This window comes from Plodia interpunctella, chromosome 2, assembly GCF_027563975.2.
Source record: "Plodia interpunctella isolate USDA-ARS_2022_Savannah chromosome 2, ilPloInte3.2, whole genome shotgun sequence".
Lineage (NCBI taxonomy): Eukaryota > Metazoa > Arthropoda > Insecta > Lepidoptera > Pyralidae > Plodia > Plodia interpunctella.
In genome coordinates, this window is record NC_071295.1 from 2,220,390 (window position 1) to 2,243,909 (window position 23,520).

The 23,520-nt window shown below is 34.7% G+C and overlaps 1 protein-coding gene across 8 annotated transcripts in view; it reads right to left on the reverse strand.

Moving 5' to 3' along the window:
• Positions 1 to 1,431: 1,431 nt before the first annotated feature.
• Positions 1,432 to 23,520, reverse strand: part of krz (kurtz) — a 64,432-nt gene continuing 42,343 nt past the window's right edge. Inside the window, exons 3-14 of one of the 8 annotated variants that reach the window (XM_053753359.2) lie at positions 14,435 to 14,500; positions 13,768 to 13,863; positions 12,934 to 12,994; positions 12,060 to 12,202; positions 10,214 to 10,440; positions 9,000 to 9,132; positions 7,245 to 7,405; positions 6,791 to 6,871; positions 5,661 to 5,804; positions 4,953 to 5,039; positions 4,098 to 4,211; positions 2,571 to 3,575 (exon numbers count right to left, since the gene is read on the reverse strand). In XM_053753359.2, the coding sequence (XP_053609334.1) occupies positions 3,488 to 3,575; positions 4,098 to 4,211; positions 4,953 to 5,039; positions 5,661 to 5,804; positions 6,791 to 6,871; positions 7,245 to 7,405; positions 9,000 to 9,132; positions 10,214 to 10,440; positions 12,060 to 12,202; positions 12,934 to 12,994; positions 13,768 to 13,839 (1,311 nt within the window). In that variant the 5' untranslated portion in view covers positions 13,840 to 13,863; positions 14,435 to 14,500 and the 3' untranslated portion in view covers positions 2,571 to 3,487. Of the gene's footprint in view, positions 3,576 to 4,097; positions 4,212 to 4,952; positions 5,040 to 5,660; positions 5,805 to 6,790; positions 6,872 to 7,244; positions 7,406 to 8,999; positions 9,133 to 10,201; positions 10,441 to 12,044; positions 12,203 to 12,933; positions 12,995 to 13,767; positions 13,864 to 14,434; positions 14,501 to 23,520 lie in introns of all 8 variants that reach the window. The other 7 variants (XM_053753349.2, XM_053753342.2, XM_053753333.2 and 4 more) reach the window with 7 other exon arrangements.

Consider the following 23,520-nt stretch of genomic DNA (forward strand, 5'->3'; position numbering starts at 1 on the left):
TTTATACAACTATTACTGTACAGCCAATAAAATGTACATTGTCACAGAACAGATATCATAAGACTTCACGTATCGATGACCGATATATCTACATTGTGCTACTATTACATAAACTTGGCCATTAGGTAATATACCGATACTAGAATGTTTTAGAACATTTGAGTTACACTATTGGAAAGAAACGATGAGAAGACATTAACCAATGTTATGCCCGTGCGCGATATCACTGAATATCATCTTTAATATATCATAATGCAAAGGAAAAGTATGTTTATAAGGTCTTTGAATATAATACGTCGAAAATATATGTATTCCTTAGATATTTTCGGTGGAAAGAAACTTTATTTGTTCAGGATTACAGATATTTCCGATCCGATTATACCATTACATAAATACTCTGGCTGTAAAAATCACAATATATCAGAACATATGAAAATATATATTTTTTGATACGGACACTTCAATGGTTAATAAGAAATATCCAACATAGTGACAGAAACTCGATAATGTGGCGTCAAATATATATAAAGTCATTTTGTAAACTGCAATACGAAAAGACGCACGCGTTGGCGGGAGTAGAATTTTCCAGAACTATTCGTTGATAGTGGTTTCTCTGTGACTCGTTGCGACTTATTATTTTTAATTATAAAAAAAATATGGATGGGACCATGTAGACTTTTTATTAATGTGACATAAGTGAATGAGCGACAGAGAAATCAGCTGAGGTAAAATATGTTCATGACAATATTAATATAGATTATTCCGTTTCTGTTAGCTCGGAATTATCGTCAACAAATCATAGACTTTATAATGACTCATGATATAATATTTCATCTAAAGAATTGTATAAATTCTGTCTCGAAGGCCACAGGCGGAGAATTGTCTAGGAGCTGAATCGATAAAGCGTACTTAAACTTGTAACACAATGACCACACGATACTTATTAGACATTATAATTTTGAATGCGTCTGAGCGGCTGTTACTGTTACGCGTTATAATAAAATGTAGCATACAGTTTCGTTATCTGGCCACGGCGTCGCCACTGGCTACGTGTAAACTAAATACGCTTTATCGATAAGCTGAGCCCGCGCGGGGCGTCCACGAGTGTGACTACGATTACAGTAACCTGACGGACACACAAAACGTCACACCGAATATATTTATACTATACTAGGGCCGCTTGCTTCTAAGTCGTCCTGTCACGGTCGCCAAAACTGGCTTATATTATTATTACCGCTTTTACCCGGCAAAATAACGTCCATTGAAAAGTAAACTTTAAAGTGTACTATTTAGACATACTTTACATTGACAACGTATTGCCGACCTGCTGCGAACTGCTCGTTGCCAACTCTTGTCTTGTCAATATAAATAATGTCTACAAAGAACGCTTTAAAGCTCAAAAGGTGAGGTAGAAAAGGAACTAAAACAGCATTTAAGATATCCTGTTCTAGATTTTTTTATTTATCCATCGCTTTACAATCTTCACATATAAAAATGGAGTCCTTATCACAATTACCCTCATAGTCCATTCAAATCGTTCAAACAGTACACGCTCTAAAACTATGCTCACCTAATAGTACAAGCGAAAAACGACTTTACTGCGATGGATATTATAATCATAATAGAACGACTGAGACGAAAACAGCATGATTATAACATATTTATAGACACCGCATTATATAATATTAACGTTGACTTCAGTCGTCGCCCGTCAAGTTAACATAAGAGGTTGTTGCCCTCCAACAATAAGGACTACACTACCGCCGAAATTATATTACAGTATAGGTATGATTGGATCGCTTAAAGAAATAGATTGTATTCTTGAAATTACACTTACACTTAAGATACCTCATGTTTTTAATAATCCTATTGAAATGCACTCTTGGCCTATTCGTCTCACTTAGAAAAGACTGAATAAACTAAACACTAAGCGATATTAAAAATATGTTCTGTCTGTTTTATAAATTTAACAGTTACAGAACTGTATAATCTATATATTTATTTATATTTGTTTTGAAATCTGTTTTAAGTTTTCGTCAGTATTATTATATTATATATTGATGAATAAGTCTAACATTAAACATCATACATACCTGATGCTCAAATTAATCACACATTTTACCTGCGATACTAAATTTACTTTTAAAAAGGAAACTAGGATAAAAATTGTGTGAACTTGTAATGTCGATAATATTGTGCAAAATGCGGACCTTGGTTTCCGACGCTCATTGTCAGCGGAAGCAACCAGGACAACCGCTCGGGCGTGAGACAGAATATTGTGCGATAGAGAAGCACAATTACCAATCCATTTCTTTAAGTTATATATACCTTTAATCTATTAAATGCATATTACCGAATATATTTATTGTACTAATAACAGAGTGGCCAATGATGCAATATTGAAAACATAACACTAAGAAAGTAAACTTGTACTCACATAAATTGATTTGATCAAAATACCAACTATTAAAATAATTCTTCACATACAATATACATTGAATAATATAAAATTCTGCATTTTAATGTGTCATCGCGCACACTCATTGGATCCTGAATGTTTTGAATAATTCTTTTTATGACTGTCAACTTCGTATCCGAAAAGTGACGAATGCTATGTCCACACCGAGCCAAAAAAGGCTAACGAATATGTTTCTTTCTCTTTTAGCATCAATTAGTGCTAAAAAGACATAGGAATACTTTCAGCACAATATAATTTTATCATTTAAGATAGAAAGAAGTTCGATTTTATTCAGTATACAGCTACACCTGTTTTTATAGAACAATTAGCCCCCGTTGTAGTACATACGATTTGTTCTATTAGTAGAACAAACAGGATTCAAAATACCATATTTTTTCTACTGACGCCCTTAGTAAGTAGTACAATAGGGTTTTTTTTTTTCAAAACAAAAGGGTCCAATAAGATAACGCGAATCACGCTGAAGTCAAATCCTCTCCACAAAATACAACACGGGACCATACCGGGAGACCTCGCATTTTATACTTATGAAATTGTTCTTTTGATCACAGCTCTAGCGCGTAACTGAGGATTGTTGAAACTTTTATATTGAGCCTCCGTTGTCTGTGGAACCTTTGCAGCGTTTGCGTCGAAAGATAATAAAGACTAATTCGTCCATATTGACAGTATAACAATGTCAAGCTATAATACTTTTACAACAAATTAAAAAATAAACTTAAAGTTACACATCAGCTTGTCTAGTTTAATATGACGAGCGCTACTATATTTTTTCTAATATGATAATTTTTCTAAACATTTTAACTTAGACTAACAAATTTCTGTTGAAGTTTCATAAAATTGTTCTAGAATGTTCCCGAAGACGCAAACGCTTCAAAAAAGACAAACGCGCATCGATCAATCAAATACCTCTACTACGAGACCGCTGACTGTCACGGTCGCTATCGTTGTCGTTAGCGATTCCTCCGGGAGTAGCGACAGCGAAGCGATACGGTGGTACGTGGTAGCGCGCGCTCAGGCGTCAGTTTCGGCACCTTTAAGCCGTAGCCGCGCGAAGTCTTCAAAGATTATATCGTCGTCCTGCTCTTGACCGTTTTCGTCTCTGCAACCATATGAATTTATAATTTAAATTCTCTGCTTTAGTAAACTCAAGGCTATGACAGTCAATAATACATTTAGTAATAAAATATCGTGACAAATTGAGAACGTCCTTCTTGTTTCTGAAGTCAGTTAAAAATATACGTATGATAACAGTAATGTTGGACCTTCAGTCAGTAACTACAGAAATTTATAAGTAAAATGGTAAAAAAACGCAATGATCGAGATGTAATTGAGTTCCAGATCAAGTTAGCTCGATTCGGATGCTGGTAGGCCTGCTGTTCTCGTGATAAATACAAAAACCAGTGTGCGTAGTGCGACATTGTTATTTAGCTGAAATTGCAACACGTAAAAACTACTGGATGGAATTTGATGCGGTTTTCATAGTTATATAGCGTTTGTGAGTTTGTATGTTAGAGGCTCTTCAATCTTCGAAATTACAGAGTCGATTTCAAAAATTCTTTCATCATTAGAAAGGTACATTATCCAAGATTGTTATAGGCTATTAGTATAGTATAGTACGCACGGCACGGGGTCGAGCTGGATGAGGTCGGCCAGAGCGCGAGCAGGCGGGTCCGCGCGAGGCTCGGGCTCCGGCTTGGGGTGCATCAGCACGAACGGCAGCTCCGCGCTCAGCTCGCTGCAACACACGCGTGCTGTGCCAGTGCTTGTCTTACCATCGATGTGACGACAGCGTGGAGCTGGCGCCGTCTCACAATTGCATTAATGCCTTCAAACTTTTTAGTTGCCGATAAACTTTTTGAATGCAGATCTTTAGCTTGTTTCGATCGTTGTTGCTTGCCATTGATGAATCTGTCGGCCCTTGCGCCCCGACCGAATCACACCTCAGTCCCTTTAACTTTTTAGTACACTTACGTATTTTGTTGATTTCGTTGTTAAAATTTCACTATGCCACTTAATACTAAAAAAATATATGTATTTTGAATATTGTTATCTCAACAAAAACATCTTTCAATACCTACTGTTACAATACATACATAATAAATAAAAATACATAATTATTTGTGCTTATTTTTGCACGCAAGTGTACGAGAGCAAACTAAACCCCACTACGTCACTCAATGCTTAAGAAGTTTGCCGGCAACTAAAGATTTTTTTAGCTATTATGACAGTTTGTTTTGTGAAAAAGAATACTACTGACATTTGTTAAAATCAAATAAAATAATTTTTACGAACACCTTTTAAACCAAGCCTTGATCTAATTCATAAAAATCTATCACTTGCTGGTATTTCAAGTTAAAACCATTAAAAAATTGGGCAGCATTGAACTTGGCACTTAATTAGTCGCATTTGAAATCTATTTTGTTGGAAATAAATCTTAAAAATCACGAAGAACTGTAGATGTTACAACATTACTCACCCTCCCAACGGCCCAAGACACAGTTTCACCTTGACTTTGTATTGAACTATGATTCCTAGGTTTTCACGTTGCGACGGGTCTGCAATACTGAAAAAATAAACAAAACATTCAACAAATGACGCAAAATGTCGACATTTCGAGACTAATAAACATAATTATTATGAAATAAAAATATTTCAACCAAAGGAATTTAAATATAGGTAAACAATCTTGATGCCTTTTTGTTGAAAATAAATTTTATTTTATTAGCCAGTTGTGGACAATCCTCTTGGACAAAAGCCAAAAATTTATTATAAAAATTAAATTATTGTAGAAATTTATACATGTAATGTGCAAAAATATCGAATTAATGTTTATATATTTCGATAAAAATATTTATATAAGCGGATTTCGTATAGCTTGTTTCAGTCCCTAAACAAATGGCGTATATGTATGTCTCAAAACTAGAACAGGGTAAGTAATTTTGGTTGTCACTATAATTTTTTCCACATTGCGCTAGTGGAACCTGTAATCCACACAACTGTGAGATAGTCGTGATATTGATGAAGTCAAGTGTCATATCTTTGCCAATGGCCTGACAACTAACGACATGCGAACTGGAGTAAATAGTAAGTTCAGATGAGAGAGAGTGAGAGAAAGAATCGTGATATGGTCCAATGACAACACAGCAAAGTAACGGTAGTCTAGTTGATGCAGCAATATACTAACAGGGTACTGGAGGCGAGGTTAGTGTCCTCATGCTTGAGCTGTCCGTCCAGAGCCAGCCCCCACTTGTCCTTGTTGTTGGCCAGCAGTGGGGTCAGGGAGAACACTTTGCTCAATGTGAACCCTGGGCCCACGGGGCAGCCTTCCCTGGAAATCAATTGATTATTATAAAGATCTTCATTAATTTGTAAAACTAATTATTAAATAATCAACTTCATAACAAGCATGTAGCTGAGGCTCGCAATAATTATGAAAACCTGTAGCCTGCGAGTACGAGAATTACCTCAAAATAACAGTATGTTATATATAGTTTATAGTCATATGAACAAAGCAAGGAAATCTACAACAGTGAAAAACACGCCGTGCCTTGAGACACACAATTTGAACCCATTTTGAAATAGGCATTTTTTGTTTTTTTTTTTTTCATGTAAAATCCCAGACCTCGACTTTGTTTTCCATCAGACTAGATTGATATCACACGCTCCCAAATTAGAAATTTAAAAAATATCTCACGGCCGAAACACGATCGTATCGACTATAGATATATAAAAACCTTTGCCTAAGACCTAACAAATTCATCAAATTTTTGAATATACTTATTAAAACAAATGTAGTTTAACTTTTACAAGTAATAGAATCAAAAAGTAAAATTTATTTTTAAAATTAGTTCAGCTATTGAGATAATGTGTTGCTAAATATAATAATGATAATACATTATATTATGTCAGAATATAAATGATTTCTTTTTATTAATAAAAAAAGTAAATCAGTGAAAAATATGTTAAACTCCCAAATATTGTTATATTTTTATTCAGGCCAAGTAAAAATTTTTTGGTTGAATCTTACTTTGATCTCTAACGTCAATAAAAAACACTTATTAGCGACAAAGCAGACAGCCCACTTGACGGTAAGCGATTACTGTCACTAGGATTGTAGTTCATTTACATCTACCTACTATGACGTAGAAATTTGTTTGGTTTCTTCAATTTATACCACGAGGTCACATATACGTGTACACGTTTATGCTGAAATATTGGTCTACTAAGGCAATCAAACTCCAATGCTATTGAAAGGGAGGCAAACTTGGGACAAATGTAAAAATGCATGCGAATTCACACGCAAAGATTACTTACGGAGACTGTACTTTATTTTTTTTACGGGACACCCCAATGACGGGGAATCTACACAATTTCTTCAAACTCCATTTGTGTTTCCTGAATAAAATTTCTCAATTTTATGACTGTGTGTTACAAATTTTGAAAATAAATTTTTGTTTTTGTGTATAGGAATTTCTATTTACTGTTTCTTGTTTATAGATAAATTAATATATCGTTGTTCTATTAATTGTTAGGTATCATCAGGTGGGATGTTGTATATTAAAAAAATATTGTGATATTGTGAAATTTAGTGGATGAAAATAAATTTACATTTATTAATATTAATTATTAACTACTCAGTTCCATAAATCAATCGGATTGCGATTCAATTGTTGATCGATTGTCTTTATTATATTATGATTATATTATTATTATGACTCGAAGGGTTAATTTTTTTTGTCGTTATCATTAATTCTCAACTAGAACTCACTCGCTCTCAGCTTCGGCGACGGTGCACTTGTACTGCGCGGTGGAGAACAGACAGATGTCGGCGAACTGTCTCACCGACACCTTGATGCGTTTCACCGACCGGTTCGAGTTGTTCGCGATGTGGACGTTCACTGCTATGTTCTCGCCGTGGTGGTACAGCTCCTGGGTAATAAAAAACAAATAAATTATATTTTGTATTCATATTACGTACCAACTGAGAACAGCTGAGAACTTATCTACTTCTTGTGGTCACACTAGATGATTTTATTGGGTTATTTATAGTTTCCAAATGAAATGTGATACTTTTTTTAAATGTCAAAAACAAATAAATACAGGGTCACTTTTTATACATTGGCAATATTTTGTCTACATGCTCAGTCCTACAACTTTTTGTATGAGAGTAACTCCAAAATCTCGAAAAAAAAAAATCATCGGTTCTATACAAAATTTAATACCTTACTTGTGGAAAGTGTTTTCACGATTTCAAGATTGCTTGTAGATAAAATTATGCCAATGTATAACAAATCACCCTGTATATACGGGACAAGAAGAACTGGTAATAGGACACATTTCTTGGTGTCAAAGAGCGTTTCAATTATACTTTAATGGATAAAAAGAAAATACTAAAAAACTAAAAAATACTAAAATATACAATAAATAAAATCAATGAATTAAAGCTATTTATTAAAGCTTATTTATTGAGGCTATTTTGTAAAGCATTATGTGGGTGCATTTTACATTTTATTTTTTATCCAGGCAACTATCCGTAGACAGAGAAAACCACAGATTTATATATTACTTAGACGAGAAAACTAACTTTCGTTCAAGTGCCCGGCTTCCAACGCCTCTATGTATTAGATGGGCCGGAAAGTTGTATAGAAATTATCTACCCAAATTGGCTACGCTAACTTGTCTTTAATTTTCAATGTTGGATATATTTATTAACAGTTAGTTTTATTTGTATAAATTATTACATAATTAGTTGCTACATGCTTCGTCGAAACGTATACAGAAAAGTATCCGCAAGAAGCTTCGACAAAATGTTTACATGAAGAAATCTGCAACATGCTTCGTCAAAAAGTTAATCTATGAGACCACTCCGTGCCCAACCCTGTCCCAAGGTCCCCATAATACTAGCTGCATTCCCATATATTATTGTTATTATTATTTGTATCTCTAAATTAACACACTAGCAGCTTAAAGCTGATGCGTGTGCACTTGTGTCTTTAAATGTTCATAAAGTCTATTTTTAAAAGTGTTTATATATTAGGATCACTTATCACAGTTTCTGGTAGAGAATTCCACAAACCCACAACACGGTTTGGCAGAAAGTGTTTTTTAGGGTTAATATCAAAATCAAATCATTTATTCAGTAATTAGGCCTTCACAGGCACTTTTTCACGTCATATTCTAAATTAAATAATGTTTACCAAAGCTACAAACTACTATCATTTCGGAACGACCACTGAGAAGACATGCCGAAAGAAACCCATTCAAACAATGTTGGTCCCTATTATGCTAGAAAGACTTACAATTGTTTAAAAATAAATGTATGTATAATTTTTTATCAGTAATATAACAATGGAAATACACAAAGTACACGTTCAAAAGGTATACTGAAACATATTATGATTACTAGCACACGGAAGCTTGCTTAGTTTCATAGAATGTCCTCTCAGTTGTCATATATATTTTTTCAGTGTCATTGCAACAATTATATTCGACAAAGAAAATCCAATACTGAAAGAAAGTGTACCTTATCGAGCGAGGCTTCCAGATACAACTTGTTGGGGCTCATCATGAACTCCTTGGAGACCTCCACCGACGGCTGTTCGCCCTGCTTGCTCGGCGCGTACATGATCTTGCGGATCGCCAGCCGGACAGAATTCCTGACAAATCAAATGTATTTATTCACTTATCGTCGTCAAAAATTTACTACTTCCTCTAGTTTGCGTGCCGACAACGACATCTAAATTAGAAAATTTCTCCCGAAGAAATTTACTTCAATTTAAAGCCAAGTTTTACAGACACTTCCAAAAATGAAATATAAAGTATTCAACTCTCTCTCGTTTGACCGTGGTCCCGGTATCATACAGGGCTGTGATGTTCCGGGTCCGTTTAAAAATATGCCCTAACATTTTAAAGTATAAAAATAAATTTATTCAACTCAAATACTTACAAATACAAGCTTGTAAGTCATTTTGTGGGGATTAAAGATGGGGCAATGATTTTATGACCGGCCGCCTGCATGACGGCAATAATAGTCTCGGACGGCTCTATTCCAGGACAGAAACCACACGTCACATGGAAGGAGGTTAATGTATTCCATGTTCTGATAATCTGAAAATTTTGCTGGTGCTTAAAAAAGCATTTAAATATGACTTCCAGCTCCAAAGTCAGCACTCAACTAGGATGTATGGACCAAATAAGTGGTCGAATCTTAAAACTTGTTGTTTTCAGCATCTTCTGAGCACTAATGAAAGAGTAGCCAACGTATCGTAGAGCTACTGAGGAAGAGAGATATACATACAAACTTGTTGTGTGGCTCTTCAGTCCAAACCACTTTGAGCTTGTAGTCCATAATAAGATCGTATCCCAGTTTATTTTCCTAACTTCATTTGCAGGCGTAGACGTGAACAAACTTATGGTCTGACCTCTTCTGACCTTCAGCTCATAGTCTACTCGACAAGGGTTTCCAGTATCGCCTGCAGCTGGTCTAGATGACGTCATAGGTAGCTAGAGGCAGCTCGGAGATGCTACCCTTACCACGCACACAGCTACAACAAATCAATTGTCTTACCTCTTACGAAGCTTGTAATCCTGAGTCTGCTGCCTTCAGCTCATAGTCCACTCCACAAGGGGTTTCCAGTGTCGTCTGTCACTGCTTGTGATGATGTCAAGGTAGCTAGAGGCATCTTTAAGAAGCCATCACTACCATGCACACAGCTACAAACAAACCTATTGTCTGACCTCTTATGAGGCTTGTCATCCTGAGTGTCGGCTACGAACGCCTTCAGCTCGTAGTCCACTCCGCAAGGTTTCCCGGTATCTCCCGGCGCAGGTTGTAGCGTAACAGAGGCGGGGCAGTGTGGGGGGAGTTCGAAGTAGAAGGGATGAGCCGCAGGACCCAGTTTTCGGACCAGTCGCTCTTGAAGTCGCGTGAGTGGCCTCTTCGTCGTCGACATCGGGGGGTATATCTGAAATGACGGAGACAAAGTTGACACATTTGTTTTTATACATATATTGCTTCGTCAGGAAGTCTTCTTTATTAAAACGTTTTACATGGATTTAAAAGACATTGTAATAACATATAAATTTATTTTCAACACAAAAAAATTGTTTTTGAAGCCTATTCCTATAAAACTAGCGAATTCTTTTCCATCTGTTTATTAATTCTAGAAGCTTATAAAATCCGTTCTAAGCACACGGTAATGCAGACCATCTACTAAAATTAAACAATTTAGCGTTCACAGTTGCTTATCAATCTTTGCATTTCAACAACAAATTGTCAATCATACTATGGTATGTATACCATATACATTATGCTCTACATGTCTCCCTTATGGTTACGACATTTAATTATTATAACGTCCTTAACCTCGGCTGATTTCAACCATGCATGAAATTCATACGTCAAAGCCGCAAAATGTCTCCCACTCGCAAAATGTAACGATCTCAAATATTTGTACCGGATCAGGGCCCTCGCAGCCAGACGTAACTTCAAATTGCTAAACTTGCATCTTAGGAGTAAGTAACAAATAAACACTTTACATGAATTGGTTAGGGCCTAGCAGTGGGTTTATGCTGAGTATTTGCCCAGATTGATCTGAAAAAGTCCGGCGCAGACTGGTCTAATCGTTTTTTTTTGCGCTCAACTATTTAGGAAGAATTTTGAAAAATATTGGGCCACATCACATCTCATTTAACGAAATATTTTTTTTCCGAGACTTTTGAATAAACTTATTTAAAATTTCTATTCTATTCTACTTTAATATTTACACAATATTGCCGAACTAAGAAAAAATGCTAATTCATTGCACAGTTTCTATGAGAGCTTTTATTTACGGCAAAGAAAACTGACAATGTATGCTGTATCCGCCAAAGTTTGGCGTACTGTTTGCCGTTAATGTATAGTCGGCATAACGTTTATATATTCTTTGGCGCATTTTCAGGGATTTCAGTAATATGTATGTAATTAGAATAATTGATTCTCATAGAAGCCAAGCACGAAACATGCTTGTTAATAGCATGACAAATGTTGCATTCATTTACTGATTTCAACCATCACAAAATGAGAAATGGAAACAGGCGAACTAAGTGTAAAGATTAGGAATTTCATTCCAGGAAAAATAATATAAGATGCACAGAGACAGATTTTAATTAGTTGAAAATTAATGCTACCAAATTATAAAATAAATAAACAGAGTGTACGTAATGAATCAATAGCTCTTTATATAACTGAAATAAAATTAATATATTAAAAAAACAAATAACACCTAAATTGATAGCCCTATCAACGAGCTACGAGTATTACCTAAAAATAGACACATCTAAAATCTAATTCAAAAATTAATAAAAAGTTAAAATCTAATCTAGTTAAAAAACTAAGAGAGTAAACAACTTAAGACATCTAAATTGTCAATCAAAAACCATCCATGACCCACAACCAAAAGTCGAAAGCTAAAAAATCCTAAAACATAAACGCAATCAAAGTTAATCAATCAATGCAAGAAAAAGTAACCATAAACCATAACCAAAACGCCAAAAGCCTATAAAGAAGAAGACACATGTAACAAATTACCGTTTTCTTGGTTACCTGTTCAGCGGCCAGGTAGAGGTCCTTCCTAAAGGTCAGACCGAGCACGTCCAGGTCCTCGCGCCCGTAGCGGAACGCCGCCAGCACGTGGCCGAACACTTTGCGGTCCTTTACGTACTCCGGGTCTATTAGGACCACCCCGTCTGGAATTCATAAGAAATATAATTACTTGTTAGCACTATCCACTGTGGAAGTTTTTAGGAGAGGCCTATGTCCAGCAGTGGACTTCTTGTGGCTGAGATGATGATGATGATGACTATCCAATGTCGAGAGGTGCCCAGGGCGCAGTGGTTCGCTTGGTGATTCTTGTCCTGTCTTGCGCAATGGTCGGTCATTGGATGAGTAACATGTATGTATGAGATTTTCCCCGTGCTTCGGAAGCCACGTTATATTATACAATAGTCGTTGACCAAAGCTAGCTGTGTAGCTAGTATTATCTAAAAAATATTAAATCTGAAATACTTGTTGTATTTTACAGGGTAATTAATTTACATTTATTTATTTATTTTGGAAGTTGTAGTATTTAATTGTTTGTACTGAGTTAAATTAGTTGTTCGCCACGAACTTAAGACCTCGCGAACACAATATTTTTTTTATGAAATTGTGAATATTTCAAAAACGACTTAGCCGATTTTGATGCCCCACGAACATAAAATTCTATTGACCGATCCTACTTACCTTTTAAATTTCATCAAAATCAGACCAACAACAATTCGAAATTTATCGCCTTACAAACATACACACAAAATGTATTTTTGCTCCAAGTAGAATTGCAAAAAAAAACTTATATTATATTTAAATATATTATATGTATATTTATATTATATCTAACATTTACTTTAGGCAAAATATACACAAAGAGCATCGTACGTACCAATCGGGTCTACATGTGTGATGTGATCGACGAAGTCCCTCTTCCCTAAATACACTGTTATCTGAAAAAAAAAAACATTACTATTTAATTTTCCGTATTCAGTTTCATAAAAAAGAAAACCCAACAACTGTACAAATACAAATCATAGCGTGCCTAATAAATGTGAAACGCGAGGAAAGAATATCGATTCCAATCAACATATTAAATATACAACGTTTCGTGTAATATCTAATATTCTTCTCTGTAAGTCCAATTAAGTTCTTCGTCCGCGTTGTTAATAAATATTACGTTCCAAATAATGGAAAATGAGGAAAGTAGCTTGAGGTTCGAATGTCGTTGAGCTAATTTTGAGCTTTGACAGGCGACTCCCGCGGTCGTGAAAATTAGGGCTCACGCGCGCAATAGAGGCTCCGCACAAGCCTCCTTTTCATTTGATTTCATGTCTCAAAGAAAATCTCCTTTTAAAGCATGAAAATAGACATTGGGTATTATTTCTATAAATAAAAGCCTTATTCTATTCTTGATGTCGTGTCTTGTACCTTCAAACAGCTGACGATATTTTCGTATATTTTTCCGTTGAATCTCAAGATCTTTTGAATTGAAACCTAGGTAACAAATCGGTACCTCGTATCTAGTACATATTAGGACTTCACTTTTAAAAATTGAATTTTATAGCCCCGATTCAGCAATACGATGATGTTGGCAACGACAATGTTGATGACAACACAAAGATAACACACAATTTAAAATTTGTGGTCTAAGAAAGAATTGTGGCTGAATTCTCCCGGAACAGTCTAAGATGAGAGAAAGAGAAGGAAAGCTCTGGAAGCTCACCTTTCCATTTGGCGAGCTCTTCTTGAACACTCGCGTGGCTTGCCGCTGCTTGTTGCTGCCGGCGTCGTCCATTCTGCCGCCGCGCCCTCCGGAACACTGCACAAGAAGCTTATATATTTAATTTATTTAATAATCAAATATATATTTGTATATCACCGAAACTCCTAAACATATCTTGACATTGTACATTGTGTGTAAAGTGATCATTGAAAGATTATTCTTAATCATTGCTCAACAAGGAGAAGGTGAGACGAAATAGACAAAATTTATTTAAGTTGACGCACACGTTAAAAAAAAAAAGGAAACATTTGGAAAGTTTTACTCATTATTTCAGCAACACAACAAACGGCCGGAACGCACATATCTGTAATGAGCTAATGAAAAACTATTGAGATCAAAAATAAGAAACCCAGGAACGTCACATATGGTAGGTATACTGGCTGAGGCCCGGGGCTTCACTCCCGTGAGTATTTTGTGGTGAAAAGTCCCCTATGTGTTATTACAGGTTATATTCTACCCGTGTACCAAATTTCTTAACAATCGGTCATATAGATTTTGCGTAAAAGAGTAACAAACATACATACACACATCCTCGCAAACTTTCGCATTTATAATATTAGTAGGACCACAGATATATAATACCCCAATAGGACATGTTGGTACTCACATGGACCCTTTTGCGGCTCCAGGTTGCGCGCTACCCAAAACGGCAATGTTGCGCAGCCACGCCGCCCTGTAACAAAGCAAGAAATAATTAAACATATATAAAATCATACTCAATCATTATATGTAGTGTCAAAGGCTTTATGATAATCCAAAAGGGAAGCGCTACCAGCATAATGGATACTTTTGGCTCTGGGTACGATTCGGGGATTAATTTCGATAGAGGGTTATTTATTGCTCATTTTGATGATGAAAAATCTGCAGACACCGATAAGTAAAAATATGACATTGACCATATGCCGAATATATTTTTCCTGTTTATTACCGTTACTCCTCATTCATATTTAACCTTCTTGTGCATGACTATGACTGACAGTCCCACCAAGTAGTGGAACCACGAACCTTATTTTATACCTGTGACTGGTAGGCCCACTAGGTTGTGGGACCACGAACCCTAGGTGTTTAAGATTCGTGGGACCATGAGTCAAAAATCTAATTTCTGTAAAAAAAGGTTTTGACAAAACATGTTGTTCATTTTCAATCTGTTAATTTTGGATGAGGCATGCGCTGGTGAAGATTTTTGATAAATTTGATGATATATTTGTGAAGATTCTGATCAATTATATTAATAGTCCACCGATTTCTGAAAAATATGCAAAATCATTATTTATTTACTCGTATACATTTTGAAGCACAAACATACCTACATTCCAAAGTTATGTAAAGCTACATGACTTTATTCTTTATTTCAAAAACAATGCTAGCATTATAATGTTAAGAACCGAGTGGAACTCCCAACAGACTTAATAGAGTTAAATTGTTAAAGCGACCAGTTCTCCGAATACTAAGTGATTTAAAATTTCAACTTCAAAGTAGTGTATTCAGAACTACTCATTGTAATAACGCTAATGGTCAAACTTTTACAACTGACATAATAACTGCCGTAAAGCTCCACTGAGACTTCGTGCTATTACGATAATAATATTTTTACGGCGTTTTGCGAAATCTTTTTTACGAATTGAGTTGTGTCTTCGTAAAATTATCTACCAAATTCTGTCTATCTGTCAAATTCGAACATAACATTATCAGTCACTGACGTCCGACTTGTTATAAAATAAATGTAGATGATGGACAAAATCATATAGGAACAAAGAACTCAACAGGTACAAATATAATAAAAAACAACATTATTTTAATAATGGAAAACAAAACACATTCCGATAGGAATTTAATGTCAAACAATATATAATAACAGCCACTTGTAAAAAATTGTCGTTTTAAAATTATACTTTTTTTATATGTAATAGAGTAAGAGTAGGTGATATTGATGTCTAAATAAATCTGAAACTTTACATGTCTCAATAAAGCATAATCTGCTGAAAGGGTTTCAATGGCAATTCCGAAGGAAATAGCACACAATCCTATATCCCGAAATTTCTTCGGGAGGGTTAGGTAGAGTAAATGTAAAATATTTTTTTTATTATCGTCCTTAGAAACTACAAAACAAGTCCTTTGTCGCGTGTCTGTGTGTTCGCGATAAACACAAAAACTACTGCGCGAGTTTTCAAACCGTTTTCACCAGTAGACAGTGTATACAAGATATACACTGTCTTGACTGGAAGGGTTACGTGTATAATTTATTATGATTTAACCCAAGCGAAGCCGAGACGAACCGCTAGTACAGAAATAAAAGCAACATAAAGTTTAGCGAATATGAAAGCAAACAGGAAAATAAATTAGATATATCATTTTCTACTTGGCAGGTCATTTTATGCATGAGAGCTATTGTTTTAATGGAACTCTTCGTTTTATTTTCATACGTCTTCCCCCGGATACGGAAAGGCGAACGTTGTTATTTGTATGATTGGATGAAAAATCTCTATATTTACAAAATAAACGTTTTTTAAATTGTCTAAAGTGTTCCGACTGCTGGGCAAACGGCTTACAACAGACCAGATTTTTGTTTGATTAAAAATAAAATGTTTAAAAATTTATGTTACTATATGACTAATCGGATGACTATAACTAATTGGACAGATAAGAAAACAAATGAAGAAGTTCTAGACAAGATCAAAGAAAGAAGAACGTTATTGAAAGCAATAGAGGCAAGAAGGGGAAAGATGTTTGGCCACCTTATACGACACGAAAACTTTATGAAATACCTGATTGAAGGAAACATCGAAGCAAGAAGAGGAAAAGGAAAGCCAAGAAGGGCATTCCTAGATGAAATAAAAGAGAAGGCAAAGGTCGTGTCGTATAGGAAGGTGAAATCGATGGTTGAGGACAGAATTAGATGGAAAATGCTCCACCGACAAGAACAAAGTTCTTAAATTAATTGATGATGATGGTGATGACATAACTAAAAATGAAATAATAACGTACAGAGGAACGTGGTTTCCTAGCATCGAGTATGCGTGTCATGTCAATTTGTCATAACTCCGGCCGTGTCACACATTTCAAGAATAGGGTTACAGTTATCCGACCTGACGTTTTTTACGCGTCACCACGTATCATTAAGTTATGAATTTTTTTCGATTTACTTACCATTTTTCTTGTAAAAATATTACGCTTTTCATTGTATTATATTTTATGTTTCAACTCAAATTGTATCGTTCATTTTGTTTCACCCAATAATGTTAGAATATCATCCATACAAATATTATAGAGAGATAACAATTGTATTTTCGTTTGGCATGAACAAATCCAAAAACGACTGAAGCGATTTTGATGAAATTTTACACAGAGACAGGTGAAACATTCTGGAGTAACATAGCCCACCCGAGCGAAACCGAGACAGGCCGTTAGTTATATTTAAATCTAAGACTATCTAGAACACCTTTTACGTGATATTAAAATCGATCCGATCCATACAATGGACGTTGTCAAGGATACAGAAAAGGAAATATCTCTGATCATGAAAAAAGCTTTAACCCTAGATTAACTCAGATTTATCAAATGTGATTTTTAATTGAAAATATATGAGCATTCAGTAAAAATGAAATATTACATAGTTATCCCTTAGTTGCGAGATAGACAAACCCGCAAACTAGGTATATTCATATATATTAGTTTACAGACAAAACTTCTTTACAGTTTCCCAAATTTATGCTCTAACTTAGTCTTAAGCCCATAATTAACATAGGAATACTTATAATTTCCATTTATAATCTAAAGGCGACTTCTGTGAATTTCTGCAGTCCGCACGAAAATACTATGATATAATTGTGAAAACCCAGGATTGTAATATATAGTTCAATTTATTTAGCAATACAACAATAAAGTGCCTTCCACTTAATAGAGACATTAAGAAAAGTGCTGATTGAATGATATTTATTAAACTAAGTTAAAATAATATAAGAAACTAGACTAGATTGTAACAGTCTTAACGCACTCTATAATTTATTTAAATAAAGTACGCTAACAAAAAACGTATATATTTAGTGAAACATATGTATGTATACGTACCATAAGCAGACGACAAGTATAGATCTAAGAATAAAACAGATAGTCGCATAGGCACGCATTGACTGAACAAACGATTTTCATTGATTTCGTTATCTCATTAACTCGAATCCCGATAACCCTAATCGAGATTTCGCGTAATAAATTAATTATGATACATTCGACGAGCTTAAAAATGTATGCTCACGGCTGCTGCAGGCTAATTTGTAACAAGTGCAACCATGTATAGTATGTTATGTTACATCGAATTTGGAATAAATAAATGGACAAAACTCAACGGCTCACACTAAGCACTAAATTTGTATCGCGGATCCGAAAGCACCCATAGTCGCAGACAAATATCTGTGATCACGAAGTACAAATATTTCGTCACGCTGTGAATCGAACCTAGGACCTAGGTGTGGTAGCCATTAAGCCATGGCCGTCGAGGAGGAATGGGCGAAAGCGCCATCTTTCGCATTTTTTAAATGAATATACTATAGTGGCATCCTGCCGCGTCGCTCCCGTGGTAATTTCGGGATCCAAGTTTAATTCTAGGTGTATACAAAATTACATCGCGATCCGTTAAGTAATTTTTGTGTGAAACAGTAATAAACATCCTCGGTCACTCACATAGAAACTTATGTGACAAAATAACACTACTTTTTATTTGACTTATTATTCCAAATTCTGTACTGGCATGAAATTAACGATACAACTTCAACGTACTCGATTTCATTAGAGAGCATAATTAATCTATTTATAAAGTGCCCCTTATACCGTCGTAAGTTGCTTAGCTCCGAATCAAAGCGAATTAACTGATCATTATTCTAAATCAGGCGAAACTCTAAAAATATTAAAGATCTAAATTGCGTCAATTCAAATTCAAAATTCTTTATTCAATTTAGGATGATGTATATCACTTATTGACGTAAAAAATTACTTAAGTACATAATTTTTAGTTACTGCCGACTTCCAAAGCACCGGTGAAGAAGAAGCGGCGCAACAAACTTCACCGCAAGCCTTTTCTCTAAAGACGTCAATTAACAAATGTAGGTATTATATTAAAAACCAAGAGGACGAATTTACATCATCATTAAAAATGACAAAATTTAGATAAATGAAAAAAGAAATTACTACTTTCAATAAAATTAATGAAAATGGTCAAAAAATATATAAATAAAAAGTGAAATGTAGAAAACGTACGTAATCATGTCAACGTAAAAAAAAGTTGTTAGTATACACGAGTATTTAGTATTGATTGGCATACAAACTTATGCGACACGAGCTTAGATCATTTAACGAGTGTAATACTTCTCACAATGGCATCGACAATTATCAATACATATAATATTCATTTATTTTTTGAAATCAGCGCCTATCATTTCTTTCATTTATGGATCAAATTGAATCCAAAGTACAAAGAAGGATCAAGTCTTGATGGAGCCCAGATGGAGCAGTTGCCCCTAGGCCTTTGCATATCTAGCTACGCCACTGCTTTCACCTAACCTAGCTTTAATTTAAACTTCACCTGTCTATCTTGCACCCCGTCTATCACGTTCTCCAAGTGTCTCAAAGGAAAACTAGCAGACAATGCTTATCAATTCTACATATAATATTATAACATCAAATACAATTTGAGTGCTATTAAAATGTACATAAATATAGAATAAAAATGTAACATGAATCTGTAAAGTATTAGTTTCATTCCGTATGTAATGTTTATTATAGACATTAATGTCAATTAACTGACAAGTCGAGCTCGGGAATGTGAGCGGATGGAATGGCTGCCATGAATACTTAAATAATACAGAAATTACACGATAAATTGTACTTTATTAAATTCATTAAAGAGAAAATTAAAAAAAAAACACGACTTTGCATTATTTCTAGTGTGACAGGGCATTTACGTCAGTAATAACTCGAAGTTAATTAAACATTTATAAAATAAACTATGTATTACATACATGAATACCACAACAATTGTTATCGAAAGTAAGGTTGTTTGTTACTCTTCACGCATATAGTTTCGAGTATGGAAAAATACTTTTCATTCCGGAATAAATATTTTTTAATAAAAATGAAGATATTTCATGGATTAATAATATTTCATGGATTTTTGTCCGGGTGATAATGAATATTATCAAAGTCACCCGGACAAAAATCCAAAGTAACCGAATGAAAACCATAAAACTAATATGTTCTGATATATATATAAATTCATATCAGGAGGTTTATGTTTTTTGAATTTGACTGTACCCTGAAATTGCATATAATGGAGCGAAATTAAAATACACGATCGTAAAATAAACTTGGAGGATTAGATTTCATCTTCCATGATATTGTTCTAGAAAAGAAAATGTTCCCACTTCAAAGCGAAATAGCTGCATATTTATGAAAATTGAAAATATATTTTATATCAAGTAATTTATTTAAAAAACGAACTATCTTCTGTAAAATTGTTGAAGAGATTGCGTATTACGGCAGTCTAGAGCTATTTCAGAGTGCATTGTAAGCGCTCAACTCTACAATAATCTCATAAACTTCTGTAAACTTTTGTTTATTGGATCAACCAAATTAATGAAAGACTATTTCATAAAAATTACAATATCTAAAAACCTTTACTACTAAATTGGTAACCATTTTCCAACTATTTAAACCATATACCAATGTCTAAAACAAAAAATATAATGAAGCTTGTATGACAGTGATGTGCTATGACGTCACGAGTTTTGGAGTCAAATTTCATTCCTAATATATTTTAATGAGACCAAAGAATAGTATATCACTTAACTAGCGACCCGCCCCGACTTCGCACGGGTGCAATATTATGCATACTATTTACATACAAATCACTCCATGTATTAGAAAAATCCGCATGATCTAAGCATACATAGGGACAGACAGCGGGAAGTGACTTTGTTTTATCAATCACTTCATCAAAGTGATAATTAATTATTGTGTTTGGTTATTACTTAAACTTATTTTCATGCCCAGCCAAGGGGCCAATTGGGTTTTATTCGACATTCTCGATCTTCATGGAGCAAACAAGATAGCCAATGACGATCAAGGAGACTACCAATATATTCAATAGAATATAGTAACTCAATCCAGACACCCCGACACCTTAATAACCTTAGCCTTCTTCAAGGCGCGTATGTTGAATCTGATAAAGGTTGGTAACTCAATTCTCTCATCACACAAATGTATAAGATATGTCGGGTTTAGATCATAGATAAAAGAAAAAATATTTAACTATGGTTTAGATCTTTATAGAGCAGTTAACTTTAAATCTGTTTCAAATAATAAATCTCTTTCATTTTATCACTTCATCATCATTATCACTGACCGCCTTCTTTCCCCCACTGTTGGGAATAGGCCTCCCTTAATCAACGCCATTCTTCTCCGTGTTTAAATTCTATTTTTATGATTTTTAGAAGTGTTCCCATTTTACACAAAAATCCGCAATCGATTTATGTTTTTATACTCTTATATCGGCTTGATTCAGGATAAGAAAGATAATATTACAGTACAGTGTCTATTTTTTCATCAAAAAGATCATGGACCTGTGGCATATCACCACGTTTCAAGATAACATGTTATCGCTCATCTCAGAACGTGGTGATCTGCCACAGACATCTCGATATCCTAAATGGAATCAAACGTGGACGTTTTTTGGCGTGAAAAATAAAAAAAAATGTGTAATAAAAAAAATAAAAAAACAATTGGCGTCGAAGTAAAAGCGCTCAGCAGCGTCATAAATAACCGTGGAGTAAATAACCGACGTTGATAATATCCAGACAGCGTTGAAACGAGATAAAAGAAAAATGCTATGGTAAACAGATGGCGAAAACTCGGGACGATTCGTCCGGCCGGGTCGCGAGATATTTTACTGATTGATAATCAGTATCCGGTATTAGGTAAAAAGGTCGGAGATTTTTCGAAGGAACTTCTTTAGGTCACAGTATAACCAGTATTGATAAAACGATCTCGTTATTATACGTTTGTGCGTACCATATTTGTGCGAGTGAGATAAGACACTAGGATTGCCGCCATTATTCGCAGTGCGTTCGGGAACTTTTGAGGCGGTAGGGTTGAACGTAATAATACCTACTAGGTAATTGTAGGTAACGTAGATAGTTTTACGATGACTGAATATAAGCGTATTATACAAGACCACAAAGACCGACCGACTGGTTTGGAGTTTAGGATCGGGACGGGATGGCCACATACGTTGACAGAGCCGTAAATAGGAGCGTGTGGCAGCCCTACTGATTAGCAAAATCGGTGACGGTTCGACTGCTGTACATCCGGGAAGCCATTGTTGATTTTCCTCTTTTAGAAATTGATAGACATCGATCGACCTATATCCTATAACTATATTGTTGATCGGTGTTGATAGACGATTTTGTGAACGTTGACTTTCTATTCGTTTATGTTCAAATAAGCGGAGACTGAGATAGAATTACATTAAAATGTTGATTTATTTATTCAGTAAGAAATAGTAATATCTATCTATGTACTTGTTATACAATTCTGTAAATGTCGTTAAAGCGAATGATTATTAGCTTAAATTTACGGTAATATACAGTCTATTGACTGTCTATTCGTTTACGTAGATGATTTATTTATTCAGTAAGAAATAGTAATATCTATCTATGTACTTGTTATACGATTATGTAAATGTCGTTAAAGCGAATGATTATTAGCTTAAATTTACGGTATATATACAGTCTATTGACTGTCTTACGTAGATGACATGAAACTGAAGTTTATTTTCATAACTCTTTATAGTAAAAGTATGTCATAAAACTGCCATCTCCCATCACTGACCCTGATTTAATGGTTAAACTTAAAGAGTAAAGTTTATCCGCTCTTTTTACAAAGTGGAATACATTTCAATGTGTAATATGTTCCATATATTTATCTTCTTATTTTAACGTTTTCCCGGGTGCTTTCGCCGGCGTTGAGTGTCCGAGTCCAGGGTTTGCTTACTTTCAATACTATGCATTGTAATCCGTATTAATCCACTTCCAAAATACTTCTATATACTTATGTCCAGGATTTGCTTACTTTCAATACTATGCATTGTAATCCGTATTAATCCACTTCCAAAGTACTACTATATACTTAAATATGAAAGTGTTTTTTGTCTTTCTTTCACAGTGGTTTTTGATGTGGAGTAGTCGAGAGCTGGATAGTGACAAAGGCAAATTTTTACTACGCGGACAAACTAGTATGTAATATTATAAAGATTAATAGATTTTTAGGTTTGATTATTGTATTTTTGTATGTAACCGATAACGAATTTTAACTGTAAATGGACAAAAAAACACAATAGCAATGACCCAAAAAAATGCTCGACAGATATGTCGATTTAGAATGGGTCAACAAAGACGCAGAAATTGACATGTTTTCATTAAACAACACCCCTGTGCAGAATAAGACGTGACAGCTTCACCGAGGGGCAATATTACACGTCAATATTCGACGGCGAGGGGTCCTATCTCGACCAAGTAATTGATTTTACCTCGTAATTGACAATACCTGTAAACAACTATAACAAGTTGCGATAGCTGATTAAATATATCTTACAACATCAGTTATAATTTGATACGTGAAAGAACCAATCTTTCTTCAAGATTGATA